Source organism: Schistocerca nitens, chromosome 2, assembly GCF_023898315.1.
Source record: "Schistocerca nitens isolate TAMUIC-IGC-003100 chromosome 2, iqSchNite1.1, whole genome shotgun sequence".
Classification (NCBI taxonomy): Eukaryota; Metazoa; Arthropoda; class Insecta; order Orthoptera; family Acrididae; genus Schistocerca; species Schistocerca nitens.
The window spans coordinates 303658363-303676435 of NC_064615.1; the positions used below are offsets into that span (position 1 = coordinate 303658363).

Genomic DNA, 18073 nt, shown 5'->3' on the forward strand with positions numbered 1-18073 from the left:
CGCCGAATGGAGTTAGCAGTTGGTGGATCTTTGTTGAACTTCGTCCTGAAGTGTCGTTGCACTGTTATGACTGACTAATGTGAGTGCATTTCAGGCACGACATACGCTTTCTCGGCTCCTGTCGCCATTTTGTCTCACTGCGCTCTTGAGCGCTCTGGCGGCAGAAACCTGAAGTGCGGCTTCAGCCGAACAAAACTTTGAGTTTTTCTACGTATCTGTAGTGTGTCGTGACCATATGTCAATGAATGGAGCTACAGTGAATTTATGAAATCGCTTCAATCATTTGTAATAGCTCTGTATAAAGGTGACATGACTTAAAGCCAAAACATCTGCGCTTGATAATGGCCTCAGTCCGAAATTGCAATAGTTGAAATAAAAAGTTTAACAGTCACTGGCGTAAACATGATGTCTTTGAAACCATATAGCCTTCCACAAAGAAGACGTTTACAAAGAGGCAAAGAAAATCACCTGTATCCCCTGTACTAGACCTCCTTCGCCCAAGATGAAGAATCGTTGGAAAAATTTCAAGGTCGCCTTTCAACCACCACAAAAAATAACATGCTTGGCTCAGTGTATGGCAAACTACAAATGTAAATACCCAGTATATATAATGTCCCTTGCAAGTGTAGCCTCCAGTACACTGAGCAAACACAGCAGTGCATCTTGTAATGCTGTGAAGAACACATGCCTCAACAATGACAAATGTTCTAATTTGAGAAAACAAAAATATTGTGCCAAGCTAGTGGCGTTTGGGAGAGCATCATTAAAGACTTAATTCTGATAAGGCTCCACGGAAGTCTCACCAACAGGGATAAGGGCTCCTAGCTAAGTTCGTCATAGAACTCTGTGCTAGCAGCTGTGCACAGAGACTGCACCCAACAGTTGACACTTCACAAGTCTTGGCAAGACTGAATGCACTGGGAGTCAGAAGATGGCCTGCAACTCTCCAACCACAGGTCACTGACCCCAAAGATGGAGGAAGGAATGGAGAGATAAAGCCACCGCTAGTGTGTGTGTGTGTGTGTGTGTGTGTGAGAGAGAGAGAGAGAGAGAGAGAGAGAGAGACCTGCACAGAATCCCGACACTTTGTCAGAAGGTGATGAGAGTGACAGACTAAGTAAACCAATGTTTCTACAGAAGTGTTCTGAGTAATCCTATTTATTGATTCCGGTTTACAACTGCACCTGATGGGCATAGGTGTGAAACACAACATTAGTTACTGCCACATGACTGGTAGTAGGAAATTTGTCTTAATGCTCTCTTAGATGTAAACTCAATAAGAGTAATAGCTAACATGAGGGGCTTCTTACTTTCCAGCCTTTAATATCCTAACTTTTGTTGCTAAACCCTAGCAATACCTAGTGTAATACCAAGGGTGGAGGTCATGGGGCTACTTTGTGCCCACCACAAAAAAGAGCAAATTTCTTTAAATGTGTTTAACGTTTATTAACAACCTACTTTTCGAGTAGATGCTGGTGTATAATTAGATTACAGAAACCTGAAAATACCTTTTAGCACAATCTTAGCAACACCAACAAATTTTTCATAATGTTTATAATAAGTGGAGAGGTATTTTATGATCATCATAGAAAATTTAAAAGTACATATGTCATTAATTTTCATTCTCAGCATACTTTTTCAAAGCTATATAGATGTGTAAGGAGGGTCCCAAACCTGAAAATGTGAATAAAACATTTGTTGCAAAAGTCACATTCTCTACCAAGTCCTAAATTTTGGATCAAGTTTTACTTAAAAATTTTAAATAATTATGGACTCTAATATAAGAAATCATTAAAAACAATAATTATTTTTCCAAAATTTTAAAATGTGGGCACAAAGTACCCCAGCCCTCTTGTTATTGCAAGCATTACAAAATTATGTAAGCATTGACAAAGAACTCTTCAGTTATGTTAACACTTTCATGGACCATGGGGATATACTTCCCACTAAATGTATTGTCTTAGAGCATTTAAGGGAATATGTGTTACCACTTCTGTACACTCCTGGCATCTAGTGGCATTCCACCACACCAGCTGCTGTTTCTGTTTGTTGTGAAATGTAGCCTTCAGTACTGTGAAAGTATATATCCCACCAAACAATGATGTTTTAATGGTTCTTGGGGGGGGGGGGTATGGTTACCACCAAAGTAGTTTCTGGAAGGGACTTGTGAATTATACTTGCCACAAAATTAATCTATCATTTGTGGTCCTTGGGAAGCATACTTACCACTATCTTAGTGGTATCCCAAAGCTTTTGGGAATACGTCTTACCACCTCTGTCTACGCCTGACATCTTGTGGTAGTACACTGCACCAGTCAGTTGATCATAATTCTAATAGGATAGAAAAAAAAAAACCTTTGCTGAGTTGCTACAAAAAATATGCCTGCGAAAGGGTTAAAGAAAAGCTTTTGAACATACATCAATTTTCAAATGTATATGATGTTCTGAATATTAAAATGTCACAGATTACTGATAATAGAATATATGTTCGGCCAGGGATTTTTGAGTATAGAACATGAGATTATCAAAAAAGAACACATTTAACCAGTAGGCACTAAGGATTATGCTTAATGAATCGTTAGCAGGTATGAAAAACTACTAAGCTACCATTATCTTTCTCACACACTTTCACAAGTGGGCACCCCGTGCCCCTTACACACACACACACACACACACACACACACACACACACACACACACAAAATACTTAAACCTTAGTTTTAAACCTATAATTACTATTTGGAAATATCATACTTACATTATGTACAATTGTGATAGTTCTTATTACTTTTTTTGCAGAGCCAACAACCAGGTGGTGAGTCTGGAACAATTACTGTCAATGAATTAGTGACCCGTCCAGTTAATACCTCAGTGAGTCTAATATTTGTTACTAATAAACATTAACACCTAAGGACAGTTATGAAAACCAAATTGTTTAGTATCTTCAGTGTTTCTGTGTGGAATGGGGAAGGCAAGAAAAACTTATTGTATTGAAGAGTACAATTAAGCAGTATCATTATGTGCATTGGGGATTAGATTAAACTGAATGTGCTTCCACCGTTGATATTTCTGTTTTACAGATGCTTTTTGAAGTTGTTGCCTCCACAGTTGTGTTCCAGTTCATTCCTGAAGCAAGTGAAGGAAATGAAAGTGGACGTGTGCCCTCGTACTATGACAAGCTCAATTCATGGGTACGTTTGAGGTATTTTTAGGTTCTCAATTCACCTTTGCAAGTGCCTGTAAAAATAATCTGTATTGTTGCATGCTTCTGAATGGCAATATTTCATTTTTCATTTTCTCGAAATACCTCTTTGAAACTGAATATTATTGTTGTTGCAGCTCGGGCAGATCCTTCAGCGAGATGCCCCACAAGTACCAGTGGAAATATGTGAACTGGAAACTAGCGGTGTGGTTTTACGATACTCACCTCTGGAGTTGGGGCAAGACAGGCAACCTACAGTAGAAGACATTGATTCATTTATTATTTGTCTAGAGCAACAACTGGTATGTAAAACTGTTGTAAAATGGAAATATCACATCAAGAACTTTGAATGATACAATCTTCCTTATAATTTTAAATTTTGTCACCACCTTGAAACTTCCTACCACAATGAAAATGGTCAAAAATAGCACTCTGTTGTTTGTTCTTTGATTTTCTTTGTTCTATGCTGCAAAGTGGTTATAGATTTGCATCAGGTTTGTCCCTACATTGGCACACAATCCCCACCCCTCTTTTCTTTTCTTATTCTAGGCCGTCACTTTGCTACTCCTTAATTGCAAAAGCCACCTCAAAATATTAAGTCTTTCTCTTTTTATTAATTAGCAACATAATAAAAGATAGATTACTACCTACCATAAAGATAACATGGTAAGTTGCTGACAGGCAGAATTAAAAGACAATTACAATCAGCTTTCGGCCTCAGCCTTCGTCGGAAAAAGAGAAACACACACCATTCATTCACAAAAGCAAGCACACCTCATGTACACATGACCATCAACTCCAGCATCTTGAGCCAGAATGCCTCTATCATCGGAAATGGTAGAAGCAATCTGCAGGGGGTGGGGAAGGGGAAGACATAGCAATGTACAGGTGGGGTAGAGAAGACTGCTGTCTGTGTGCAGGGGCTAGAATGCCAAAAAATGCAGCATCAGTAGGTTGTGAACAGGGAGATAGAGAAAACATAACGAAAATGGAGAGGAGCGGGGAAATATGGGCAGGTGCCTTGGCACAAAGACTACAGGAGATGGGAATGGGAAGGAGGTGATAGGACAGAGGGGGTGAAAACTGTTGGGTGTAAGATTGAGGCCAGAATAATTATAGGAGCAGAGAATATGTTGTAAGGATAATTCACATTTGTGAGTTAAGAAAATCTGGTGGTGGAGGAGAGGATCCAGATGGCTCAGGTAGTGAAGCAGAGATTGAAATCAAGGATGTTATGTTCGGCTGCATGTTATGCCACAGAATGGTCTACTTTGCTCTCAGCCACAGTTTGGCAGAGGCCATTCATCCTGGTGAACAGCTGGTTGATAGTCATACCAATATAAAAACCTGTGCAATGATTGTAGCGTAGCTGGTAAATGGCATGGCTGTTTTCACAGGTGACCCAGACCATGATGGGGTAGGGTAAAACTGTGACAGGTGCTGAATGGTGGATTGGGCAGGTCTTACACCTGGGTCTTCCACAGGGATATTGTCCTTGTGGCAAGGAGTTGGGATCGAGAGTGGCAATGGAATGGACTAGGATGTTGTGGGTGTTGGGTGAGTGACGGAACATCACTTCAGGAGGGGTGGGAAGGAAGGTAGGATGCCCCTCATTTCAGAGCATGATGATAGGTAAACAAAGCCCTGGCGAAAAGTGTGTTTCAGTTGTCCCAGTTCGAGGCAGTATTGGGTGACAAAGGGGGAACTCTTTTGTTGCTGATTCTTGGGGTTGGTGGGAGAGTTTGGGCTGTGAGGGGAAATGGCATGGGAGATGTGTTTGTGGATTGGGTCTGGGGATGGTGCCTGTCTGTGAAGGCGTTGGTGAGACCCTCAACAGACTTAGCAAGGAAGTTCTTGTCACTGCAGATACATCGTGCGCTGGTGGCCAGGCTATATGGGATTTTTTTATGTGAAGGAAAGAGGATAGGGTGTCTTGGCTCTGCCAGATCATGAAGATATCATCAATGAAGCTGAACGAGGCTAGGGTTTTGGCATTTCGGAAGGCTAGGAAGTTTTCCTCTAGAAGGCCTGTAAAAAGGTTGGCATAGAAGGGTGCCATCAGGTGCTCATAGCTGTGCCGCAGATTTGTTTGTGTACTTTTCCTTCAAAGGAGAATTAGTTGTGGGTTAGGATAAAGGTTACTAAGGTGTATGAGGAATGAGGTAGTCGGTTTGGAGTGTGAAGGACTTTGGGAAAGGTAAGTGTTCAATAATGATAAGACCATGTCGGTGTATAGGGAGGTGGCGTCAACACTGATTAGTAGAGGTCTAGGAGGTGAAGGATTGTGGACAGTGGAGAGTCAATGAAGGAAGTGGTTGGTATCTTTGACATGGTAGGCTAGATTACAGGCAGTTGGTTGAAGATGTTAGTCAATGAGGGCTGAAATTCTTTCAGTGGGGGCAAAATAACCAGCTACAGTGGGGCATCCAGGATTTTTGCGTTTGTAGATCTTGGGAACCATGTAGAAGGTAGGTGCGTAAGGTGCCATAGGGGTGAGGAGAGATATGGATTCAGGGAAGAGGTTCTGGGAAAGGCCTAAGGCTTTAAGTAGGGATTCAATGTTGTGTTGGACTTCTGAGTGGGATCATTCTGTCAGTTTATTGGTGCAGGAGTCAGATAACTGGCAGTCACTGTGATTCATAACAACAATGGCAGGATTTTGTTTTCAGGTAGGATGATTAGGTCAGGATTTGTTTTGGGGTTGTGTATGGCTATTCTTTTGTCTGCTGAAAGGTTAGTATTCTGAGGAAGGGACCTGGGGCAGGATTGTGAGGCTAAGTTGGAGGTAACAAATTCCTGGAAGGTGACCAGCAGATGATAAGATGGGTGGGGGAGATTGCGGTTGGATGGTGATATGATCTGGGAGAGGCAGGGTTCAATGTTGGAATTTGGTTGGCTTTGGTTGGAGGGATTGGCAGCAAAGAAGTGTTTCCATTTCAGGGATTGGGAGAATAAGAGTAGGTCTTTCACAAGTTCAGCGTCACTATATTTGGGCTGAGAATATAATTTCCGCAGTGACTTTTTAACACCAATCTATTGGTTTGTAGGGTGTACATCAGGATAATTATATCTTTTTCTACAATAGTCTGTCCAATGGACGCAGGGTTAGCATGACGTGATAGCATTATTGCAGCACTCTGCGAACTGTTGCAGTGTTTAGCACATCTAATTACAGTTCCACAGACTATGTCAGGGCTATTGACACCCTCATATACCGGGTGTTTAAAAGTGTCTTGTATTCTTGTAGAAGACAATACTGGTAAAAAATGCGTAGAGAAAACATCCTGGACATCATTAATGTGGTATTTCGTCTGAAAAAATCTTCGGCAAATTGTTCCAATGGCTTGCAGGTACAAGGTTCTTTGCTACAAGGGCAAGAGTGTTTAGTAAAGTTATCACAGTTTGCATTCTGGATACAGAGGAATGAGTATTGTGATGACCAGATAATGAACCTGAAACAAGTGTGCAAAGAATTGGAGCTACTGAAGCGCAAACCACACACTTGTATGAGCTAAGCTTCAAGTCAATGTATCTCATAATTCACAGTTCATTCAGTGGAAGAACATAAGGATGTGTAAGAATGAATTTGTTTTTTGGACATTTGTTAAAGAACCTTTTCCTGAATTTCACCAGTACTATTTCCTATAAGAATATGGGACTTTTTGTACATCCAGTATTTTTAATTACAGAGAGACAGAATTACTGGCCAAATCCTATTTTCTAGAGATGGAATTCAGGTACTACTGGCACAAAACATTCCTAGCTTTTGCAACTGTTTGTTTCTTGCACAGGGTGGAAAGGTGGGTAGGTTGGGAAAGTTTATAATGGAGGGCCAGGTTACTAAGAACCTAGGTTGATACCCCTGTTGTAAGAATGAGGAGATCTGTGTGACTGACAGCCTTCGTCCCATCACATCCTTCTTTCATCCATGATGAAGGAATTAACACTTCCGGAAACTAGGACTGTGTGCTGGCCGGCCATTGTCTCCCTGTTATTTTCAGTTTACTCAAGTGAATTGTCTTTTTAATATCCTTGTCTCTTGCTGTTAGATTTGTTTTATGCAGCTATTATCCGTATGAATCAAATTTCTTACAACATGTTCTCCTGGCCAGAAGTTTTTAGTGTTGTAACTACATTCCATTACCAGAGACAAACTAGCACCCTCAACAATGTATTTGTAAATAGACTTTTCTCAGCTTCTTATAGATAGAAATGAGGGATGTCAGCCACATACATGTGCAGCTGATAAGCGTGTGGCATATAAAAACCACAACACTTCAGAAATTGCTAGCTTTCAGTGAGGGATGTCATGCGATTTGTAAACTTGAGACTCTGGCTGTTGTGGCAAACTTGCATCTCCTTACCGTACCTTCATTCTGCGATGACTTGCTGTGTGTTTCACACTTTCAATATATCAAAACATTTATGCACTAGAAGCACTGCTTCGTAATTTTTGTAATGTTTTAATGTCCCATCAGAAACTTTCTTTGCAGTATTCTGTGTTTTCTGAATATATGCATATGTGAATTGTGTCATTGTTAATATTGTTCTTGTTTTTTCTTGTGATATCTTTCATGTTTATGTGTCAGAAATTATTAAAATGTTCTGATCAATTTTATTTTCTTGTCTCATTTGAAAGGATGTAAATAAGTTATTTTCAAGAATAAAAGTTAGTCACTGTGAAATTTGTGGGGAAGATGTTAACTTATGATATATGTTCTTTCTGCTTTTTCTTTACTGTTATTGCCATTACAATGTTTTGTGTGTATGTGTTGTTCAGGACATTCTTTCAGCAACAGTTGCACATAAAGCAACATTCCAACGCCTTGTGTCATCTACGCCAAATCTGTGCTTGGTTGAAATGGAAGGATGGGCCGGCTTGGGTGGTGTCCGCTATGTGCCAGAAGCGTGGCAAACTTTACTTACTGACCAGGCCAAAGAAGAGCTCAATAAACTCAATGTATCGCTCGTTGAACAGCTGCGGAGTACAGATGCTGCATTTTCTTTGGGTGAGGCAGCACTTTTAAAATATTTTTTTTTTTGAGTCTTCAGATATACTGTTCTGCATAAATATTGGTCTTTACAACCTGTTATTTGCCGATCTTTAGGGCATGCAGTTTTGAATAATGAATTTTTGTTAGACCTGCGTTACAACCGTGACTCTGTAATCAATTTAATGTCTTTGATCATATAACAAGAGTACATACGTTAATTTCAATGGTTGTCTGCCCTCTACTTTAGCTGATGAGAAGACATACGGTGTGTGTTTTATAATTGTGTGTGTTGTTTCTCAATATTGGATAATTTTGACCATAAAGTCATCATCAAATGTCATGTACTTGTGATCATATGTATCCTAACAGCAGATTGTATGTGCACTCATAAACTAAAAGGGAAATGTCAGTTTTTTATTTAAGACTGCATGTATGATTTGCTGTTAATATATTTACCATTTAACCCCCATCCCCAATTCCTTAAGGAATCAAATCCAGTATATAAATGCCATCTCCCCCAAACCATGTGTCATACACCTGTGATATAGTTTTGCAGTTACATTCAGTGGTGTAAGTGAGTACTGTCTGCAAAATGTGTTATGAATAGAGCTAGTAATAAACAAGTAATAAGCTTCATAATTATGCCTGTTGTTACAATTTTAGTGAATGAACAGTGAAAATATAGTAAGGAATAGTCTCTCTTCCTTTCATCATTTGGTGGGGGTGTGATGTACACTGCCTCAAGACATATATACAGACATAAATACATTAGAAATGTCCTGCCCACTATCCTTCCCACCCCTCCTACAGTGGTATTCCACCGTCCGCTGAACCTACACAATACTCTCATCCATCCCTACACAACCCCTGCTCCCAACCCCCTTACCTCATGGCTCGTACCCCTGTAATAGACCCAGATGCAAGACCTGTCCCATACATGCTCCCACCACCACCACCTACTCCAGTCCGGTCACAAATATCGCCTATCCCATCAAAGGCAGGACTACCCGTGAAACCACTGTGCTGCATTCTGTGTGGGCGTGACAACCAGCAAGCTGTCTGTCCATACGAATGGCCACTGACAAACTGTGGCCAAGAAAAAGTGGACCACCCTGTTGCTAAGCACGCTGCCAAATACAACATCCTTGATTTCAATGACTGCTTCACAGCCTGTGCTATATGGATCCTTCCCACCAACACCAGCTTTTCTGAATTGTGCAGGTGGGAACTTGCCCTGCAATATACCCTACGCTCCCAGAACCCTCCTGGCCTCAACCTTCGTTAGTCATTTTCCTCATCCATCCCCTGTTCCCATTCCAGCACTACACAGCCCTCATTCCAGCATTGCACCCAGTCTTTTTACTTCTCTTGATCTGAAAAAAAGTTATCATATGTCAACACAACATGTTCCATAATTCTGCAACAGACACATATAAAAGTGTTCTACATTCCTTCCCATTTGTCTTTAAAATCTTGTCGAAAACAGAACGGACCTTACCAGGCAAGGTGTTGCATGGCCAAAATTATTTAAGACAAATGCAAGGATGGTTCCTCTGAAAAGGTAATGGACGATTTCATTTCTCATTCTTGCCCAATTACTGCCTGTGTTCCCTCATCACCATTGATGGGATGTTAACTTGTTCGCTGCAGGTTTATGTGGCTGACACGTAACCGCTGTGTGTGTTGCTAGGTGTGCGTCATTCTCAGGCTTACATTCTCTTTCTATAATCAGCAAGAATGTGTGTCTTCCTCTTTCACTAAAATGGATGGTCATTGTTTGGGGCCCACTATACTGAAGTAGGGCCACCATTGTTCTTTAATTTGTTGCATTATTTTAAAAGTTAATAATGACACTACTTACCCCTATGTGTATGTAAGCAGTTAAAAGACCGGAAATTTAACAGATTATCAGCTGGTGCAGTGCTTCTATTTAAAAAAAAAAAAAAAAGGCTGTTCACCAGGTACCTGGATATATCAACAAATTCCTAATGAGCGAAATGCAGTTTCTTGTGTTATGAAAATGTTGTCAAGGAAGTATTAATCCTGTGCAGTTTCTTATGCTGTCAAAATTAACAGTTTAGTTCCGCCGTTGATACCATATTATATAATTATTGAGTGTCTTTACAATGGTAGCCAAAACAATAGTTAAAAGAGAAGATAATATTTATTGTTAGACAGTTTTAATGAGATGTATGGAGATTTAAAAATTGGGTGCATTAGAAGCACTTTTGGTGGAGAATGATATGCATATATTATTTCCTTGACCTTCATCGAAGTACTTACGAACTGGAAGGATTTTTGTCTGTAGGAGAGGGACCAGATGGCCTGGCTTGTGTAAGATTTGGCATGGTGACAGCAGAAACAGATGTTGAGGAGTTGCTGGGATTGGTGGTCAGTTTCGGGCAAGAAGTTGAAGAGTCTTCACGTTTCCTTGAAACAATGACGGAGATAGTGAAAAAAGGTAATGTCACTTCCCGCTTAAAATGGATTACTTCTTTGTTAGACCAGTAGTGTACACAGAATCTGAAATGTTTTAAGGTTATGTTCGAATAAGAGTTGTCGAGTTGTAAAAAATGCACATAAACAAGACTGAAAACTTTGCTAGAATGAAAAAGGATTTGTCCAAAGGGTAGCGAAGCTAACATTGCTGTTTTTATTCCTGTTGTTGCCTCTACATCTCTACTATTCAGTGAGTTGGATTACCTTTACTTATAGATTATTTACATTTTACCAGAACTACCCATTATCATAATAGTGTTCTCACTTATTACTTAAAAAGTTTTCAAAGAGTAATTAAATAGCTTATCAGTTTCGTATGCCTGTAGAAGTGTCATCCATTGTTCACACACTTTTGTTTGTCCCTCAACCCCCTTAATGCCGAATTTGCAGAAACCATAAGATAGATGACAAATAGTGTGATTGCTAACCTGCATGAAGCAAAGTCAGTAGCATTATCTTTTGGAAGACTAAGATTTCTATGCTTTTAGTACATTTGTGCAAAAACAAGTGATGCAGAAATTTCCAGTCCATCAAAAGTATCACACACTACTATTCCTTTAAGCAACCTCTGTAGGTTAATTTTAGATTACTTGCAACAAAAGTAACCATCTTAAAGAGGTGCTATGTAATTTTTGTGAAATATGACTGCTTATACTTCAGAATGATCTTTCAGATGATATGGTTGCATAACTATTTGGGCATTGGTGGCAGTACGAGTAATCATTAGGGATAATTGATATAGCTGCACAGCAAATTCCAAGGTTATGTAATTGTTGCTTGAACCTCTATAAGTATAGTGCAGTTTGTAACATTCCAAGTCCATTACTGCATTAGTACTATAATTTTTACAGGTATTGAAACAGCTACACTAGATTTACAGAAGGAAAATGAAGAAAGGCTGTGGCAAGAGGGTATACTGAGGCATGTGCCAGTATTTGGTAGTCTCGTGAACTGGTGGTCACCTCCAAGCAAAGAGGGAGGTATCAAAGGGCGCAGCTTAAATCTTACAGCAGGTAATGTGTCTGCAATTGCACTTGTGCTTGTTGGTAATTCATTGTGTTTGATGACAAATGTTTCAAACCTAGTTTAAGTTGTTATTTATGTCTTGTGTGAGCAAGTTGCAGAAGGTGAAAATAAGGTCTTATCTGTGCATACATAAGTAAATGCTTTTGCCAGCAATAGAGTTGAAAGGAGAGTAGGTATGCAGTATCAGGTGGTAAAAAAATCAACAATGGTAATAGCAAATATGCTAGGCGGACACTGCTAATTGCAGGATGGAAATCATCATCCTTTGGTTTTAATGCTGTAACCACCACCTTGTTTGCATGATAAACTACAGCAGTTGTAAGAACTTGCACCGTGCTGGAGTATGCACTGCGAATGTAAATTACACATTTTGTTGACATCTTTGGAAATGCAATTTTGGACTTTGTTATGTTGATTTGAAAATGGGTTACAGCCCAAAACTAGTTAGGGAATGAAAAATAAAATATTTGCAAATTGGGCAGATTTTTCATTCTATTGATAGAGCAATTGTATTCTGCTTGTTTATACAAACCACAATATTTTCTTATCACTCAAACATGTTTCGGCACATTTGTGCCATTGTCAGTGTGCTACAAGCTTTACCACAGAACTTCAAAACACAGTAATATTGTACAGATGTAAAAATAGTGTTTTGACATCTACTGGTGAAACATGAGTGCTGCTCACTAAAAATAATGTACTGTGTTTTTGCTCCTCTCTTTGCAAGATAACAACATACCTACAAAACCAAATCTTATAGAGATTAAGACTTCGGTAAAATATGATACACTAATGATGACACAAATGTGCTGAAATGATTTTGTGATTTATGTAAACAGGGGGAATGCAAATCCCTATAAAGCAGAATGAAAACTTGAGAGTTCTAACAATTTGTTTCTTATTTATAAAATTGAATTGTTATGACTTGTTGCTATGATTGCACTGATTTCATCCAATCATGTTAAAGAAATAAAAATTAAGTGTTTAAATTCTCCCAGCATTGCCTGACTTAATTCCACTACACTTCATTATCCTCATTTAACTTTTGTTGTTGCTTGCTTTCACTTTAGGTGTCGTAGAGAGCACAGAGAATATCTACCGGTATCACATGCAACTGCAGCAGGGCGTGCCCCCAGCGCCCGGCACACGATCACCGCCGCAGCCACAGGTGCAGACTCCGATCGCTCCCCCCAGCGGCAAACATTCACGTTCGTCATCGCACAGTTCACAACAGTCTCAGTCGCACACCACTCCCATTGGAGCTGTCGGCAGTACTCCAGTCGAGCAACACCAGACTACTCCGTAGAAAATTTTGTCTTTTTAAAACTAATTATTATTGGAATCATGCACGAGCTATCAGCACAGCTGCCAGGTGTCAGTAATGCCTGTTTACGCATTTGTGCTGCTACCAGCAGCTGAGGAGCATGTAGAGTTTTGTTCTCACCTATGTGTGATGGAGCTCCGCTCTGGATGAGAGCTCTTATTCACATCACAGTCCAGAAGAAATTCTCTTGTGAAAGGCTTTCCTGGTTATTATCTTGTGTTGCTAAACTTGTCTGAATCACTTGAGAAGCGACGTACTTGAACATTACTGTTGCCAGACGCTATGCCTGTCCTGATAGTCCATGAGAATTTTCTCTATTTGTCTGGGACAGGGCTGCTGGATAGGGAGTTCACATTTTATGCTTTTATAAATTTTCTGTTTGGTAAAATACTGCTTTCCACTGTCATATTGAATTGCACATTTAGATGTAATTTTTATTCTTTGGTAATGTGTGTATCCTGTTCTTAAAGATCAGTACAGAATTACTATATGATGATACACATGTTCATCCTTGGTGAGCCGCAAAGAGAGATTGACAATTTATGGTGCTACATTTATTATGCAGTTTAGTGTATATTAAACCCAAGAAAATGATTTGGGTTTGCTAGGTATCTCCGCTGACAGCTGCAGTATATCAGGACAATAATAGCACTGCTCTGATTTTTCTCAATCTTTTTACTGAAATACATTGTTTGGAGGTACAGTTTATGCCCATGTCTGATTATAAGTTCTTGGCATCTAAATGGTAATCCACTTTCAGATTTAAAAATACAACTTTGTTACAGAAACTTTGATGAATGCACCACACAGTTTATTGATAAAGGGTATTGATTGCATTTATAAATTCATTAACCCTCAATTTTCTAGAAATACTGCCGCATGTGAAAGCTCAGCAGATTTGGGTAACATTCAAATGGTTTTTGACTTGGAAAAAATTCCCATGATGATGGTTGACTGAATGAATATCTCTATGAACCCTTTGGAAGTACAGGAGTAAAACCCATTTTTCTGTTTGATACTCTCTATATGAAATTTGTGAAGTTTAAAATTATACAATCATTTCATTTGTCTGTAGAAATCTCCAACTTTGATGTAATAGATGAGGAATACTATTGGTATTTGCTGTGGAAAATTGTAATGAGATAAGAGAAGACAGAAAAAGAAAATGATTTCAGGACTGTCTCAGTTGCAGGAAGTATGTATTTAGTGCAGGTGTATGTTTTGTGACCACAAAGAACATTAATTTGGCCATTGCCAAGTATTTTTCACTTCCCATTTAAAGAACCAAACCACAGTATTTTTTTCTGTTGCAAAATCATGTACTTCTCATACTTATGATGCGATTTATTTATGAATCGTAGTGTGTGTGTTTTATTTGTGCTGTCAGTGCCTTATTCAGTGCCTTGTATTTTTATTGTTCTGTAACTGTGCACATGAGTGTAGACATTTATTTTCCAGTTTGATCAAAATACCCCTTACCTCAGTGACACGTTCACTGAAAAACATTGTGTAAAAGGTCTGCAAGAGAGGTTCTTTCTGCACAAAGCTTAAATAATTCATATTTGTTTAATACTGACAATCAGTAATTGCAGTGAATAGTTTCATTTTACCCCCTGATGCAGTCTGATGCAGTTCACTTACTATTGCCATTAATCATATGAGCTTCATTGAAATTCCACTTGCTACCATGTAGATCAAATTTTAAATCTTTTGGATCTCTTCAGTTGCTATTGAATGAATTGTACGAAATCAGCTAAAAACTATATGTATGATAGTGTAGTCACAATTTCTTCTGCTGTTTTACATTAAATCCTGTTTTTTCTTGGTAGATGGCCAGCCATTCTCCTGGTTGTAATAGTTCACATGTTATTGTGAGACTGAAAAGTATGTCTAATTGTAAGGATTTTTAATAGAAGTTACTTTTATATCCATCTGTTGAATAATGTAGGTATGATAAGGTATTTAGCAAACAAACAATCAGAAACAAAACACCATGCGAAGTAGACATAAGCGATACTACTTTTGGATAAATCAACGCTCAAGGCACAAAAAAGAAATGCTAAAATGCCCGGAAGTGTATGTTCCTTCTTCTAGGTAGACAAAACTCTGTAGAATATAACTAAACGGGATTAGAAAAGAAGATCAGGAGGAGAGAGAGAAAAGAAGATAATAGTGTAGAATGTGACTGGTGAGATTTTGTTTGGTGACAACCAAACAAAATGGAGCCTATCTTTGACAGAGAGAACGATCAAGTTGGAAGTAATAAAGTGAAACTGGAAGTGAAAACTTAAGATTGAACAGAAGTATGGAAAGAGGAGTGAATAATAGGATTAGTATAAATGGGCAAACATTTGTGGCTAGGTCTTTCTTCCTCTTAATTTCTTTATTCATCATTTGTGTTCTTTTACTTTTGCCAGCTGTATTATTTATTTTGCCATGCCAAACTATAGATTTTTTCTGCTAATGTGTCACTCAGTTCATAATTCAACTCAGTGTTGCCCTTATCTGTGTCTCGTTTCCCAGGGTCATGGGTATTTCGTTTGATTTTATTTTTAAAAGTCCTTGTACCTTTCCCTTCCCACTCCACTCCATTTACTGTAAATTTGAAGTACAGTGGGCTATTAATTGTACCTGTGAAACTGCTGCAGCTGCTGCTCCAACCTACATTGCTTGTAGGCAGGCGCTCTCTCTCTCTCTCTCTCTCTCTCTCTCTCTCTCTCTCTCTCTCTCTCTCTCTCTCTCTCTCCCTCGCCCTTTTTCCCCTTCTCCCTCTCTGCCTCCCCCAATCCCATCATGTGAGTATGTGTTCATTCTGTGTACTGTAGATTTTCTTACAGTGTAAACTCTTGAGTGGCATATTTTCTTGTAGTATTTAAATCAAGCATCAGATATGTCTTCCATAACATGTTTAAACTCACGCATCTGGAAGGACTTTGTCAATGGATTAAACAGGGAATTCCAGTACTGCAGCCTGGACTCTCTGCATTGTAAGAGACTGCAAATGATACACCAAGTTTTCGATAACAATCTTTAAGAAGCTGACTTGTAAGTGTGTTTGTCTATTTTTCAACAACATTGTAACAGCAATAACAACTGTACTACTCCTATTTTATAAAATGTAATGTTACTTCCAGAAAAGGACAAGAAATTCAATCAGTTTTTTCATGTATTTATTTAATTATTTGCCCCTGTACAGGAAATTAATGCAGCCTCTGATTATGAAATACTGCATTTGTTGAATTTTGTTATTTATTTTCATAGATTTAATAAATAAGAAAACTACCAGACATGTAAAGCATACTTTCAGTAAGCAAAGTAGTTCTAGAATTTTATTTTTAAATGTGCCTGAGAAAAAACTATGATTTCACCTCTCTCCTATTCCTTTTAGATTGGTACAATAATTGTTAATAGCATTGATTTCACTCATAAGACACCTGCAACACCTATGAAGCTGGAGTTCATTAACTTGCTCTTTCTCTTCCATTACAAACTTGTGTGTGTGTGTGTGTGTGTGTGTGTGTGTGTGTGTGTGTTTCTCATAATACTGCCATTCATATTGGTGCGTTACCCCATTAACATATTTCTGACTAAGCACTAGAAGCTTTCCTGTCACGTCATGGCAAGTTGGCCCCGGAGCCTAAATAAGCATGTGAATCAGGCTTGCCGGTCACCATGGGTTTCCCACATCTGAGCTTAATGTTTGACTTGCTAAACAAGCTGACTGAAGCAAGGACAGGTTTGAATAATTTTCAGAGGTAATCTTGTTACAATCATTCTCCGGTATTATAAAAAATGGAAATGCTTTCTTAAAGTATGAAACAGAGTTAAGGTCATGAAGAAAAAAATGTGAGAAAAGGTAAATTCATAATATGAATACCAGTGAATATGATAAGGAACAAACCGTAGATGATTTCATTGTTATTGACAGACAGCACGGACCTGAACCATATATCCACTGTTTTCACTCTGTAAAAACTTTTGTGTTGTGCCATAGTTCATATTCTGAACAAATATGTTGTGCAGGTTGTCATTTGAGAAATAGTCACTCACATTTCTTAAAAATTGTATTTTTTTTTTTTTTTTTCTAATTGACTGATCTCCACACAAAATTGGTGCAGAAGAAACAACTTTAATCTGCACACTACTGATGCAGACATTTGATCTTTGTTGGTAGTTTATTATAACTGTCATTTTCACTTCTTTTTGTACCAAAATGATGTTTGCTAGAGGTTAGAGCAGATCATGTTTTCTTATAATACTACATATCAGTGTCTATTACTGTCAGACTCAAATTGATTATGGACATTGAAAAAATCTCATATATAGTGTTACAGTTAATGTCCACAACTTCATAAATATATTGCCTATAACATCCTCCTGCCAGTGAACATTTTACGCTAAAGAGCTGAAATCTAGTGGGGGTGTAGCTGTCCAATCTTGGATATTGGAAGAAAGGGGGTGGGGGGTCGTATAATTCAGACTTCCATTCTTCCCCGTGTATTCACAATATGCATGTAAAAATATTGTAGTATTCAAAACAGAACTTTCATAGAGAACAATGTTCATTCTTATATTTTTTGCTATGGGCTAAACCGAACATGTTCACTACATTCACCACTTAGTGAAACCATAATTGTAATGAATTCAGATCATAACTGAAATTCATTTTCTCCCCAATTGTGATTTTTCTGGTAACCTCTAGTTTAGAAATGGATGCAACACCTGAATGATTAATCTGCCATAATGGATTTGTATGGAAATTGTCAAACAAATATTAACATGAGGGAAGGGCATGCTCTCTCTCTCTCTCTCTCTCTCTCTCTCTCTCTCTCTCTCTCTCCCCTTGTGTGTGTGTGTGTGTGTGTGTGTGTGTGTGTGTGTGTGTGTGTGTGTCTGTACTAGTTACCTTGGAAGTGTGACATCACCCAGAAGCTTACTTCAACTGCATGGTGAGTTGTTACATTTAATCCTCTGATTGTTTAAATACTTAATCTCAGCTCTTTGATAGTCTTTAAGCACACAGAGTAA

At 38.7% G+C, this 18073-nt stretch overlaps 1 protein-coding gene across 1 annotated transcript in view; it reads left to right on the top strand.

The window, feature by feature from the left end:
• LOC126236066 (pyridoxal-dependent decarboxylase domain-containing protein 1) overlaps window positions 1-16332 on the top strand; it is an 84153-nt gene extending 67821 nt beyond the window's left edge. Inside the window, exons 10-16 of the mRNA XM_049945117.1 lie at window positions 2800-2871; window positions 3081-3191; window positions 3340-3504; window positions 7983-8211; window positions 10505-10657; window positions 11547-11708; window positions 12792-16332. Of these exons, the coding sequence (XP_049801074.1) occupies window positions 2800-2871; window positions 3081-3191; window positions 3340-3504; window positions 7983-8211; window positions 10505-10657; window positions 11547-11708; window positions 12792-13027 (1128 nt within the window). The 3' untranslated portion in view covers window positions 13028-16332. The remainder of the gene's footprint in view (window positions 1-2799; window positions 2872-3080; window positions 3192-3339; window positions 3505-7982; window positions 8212-10504; window positions 10658-11546; window positions 11709-12791) is intronic.
• Window positions 16333-18073: the final 1741 nt, after the last annotated feature.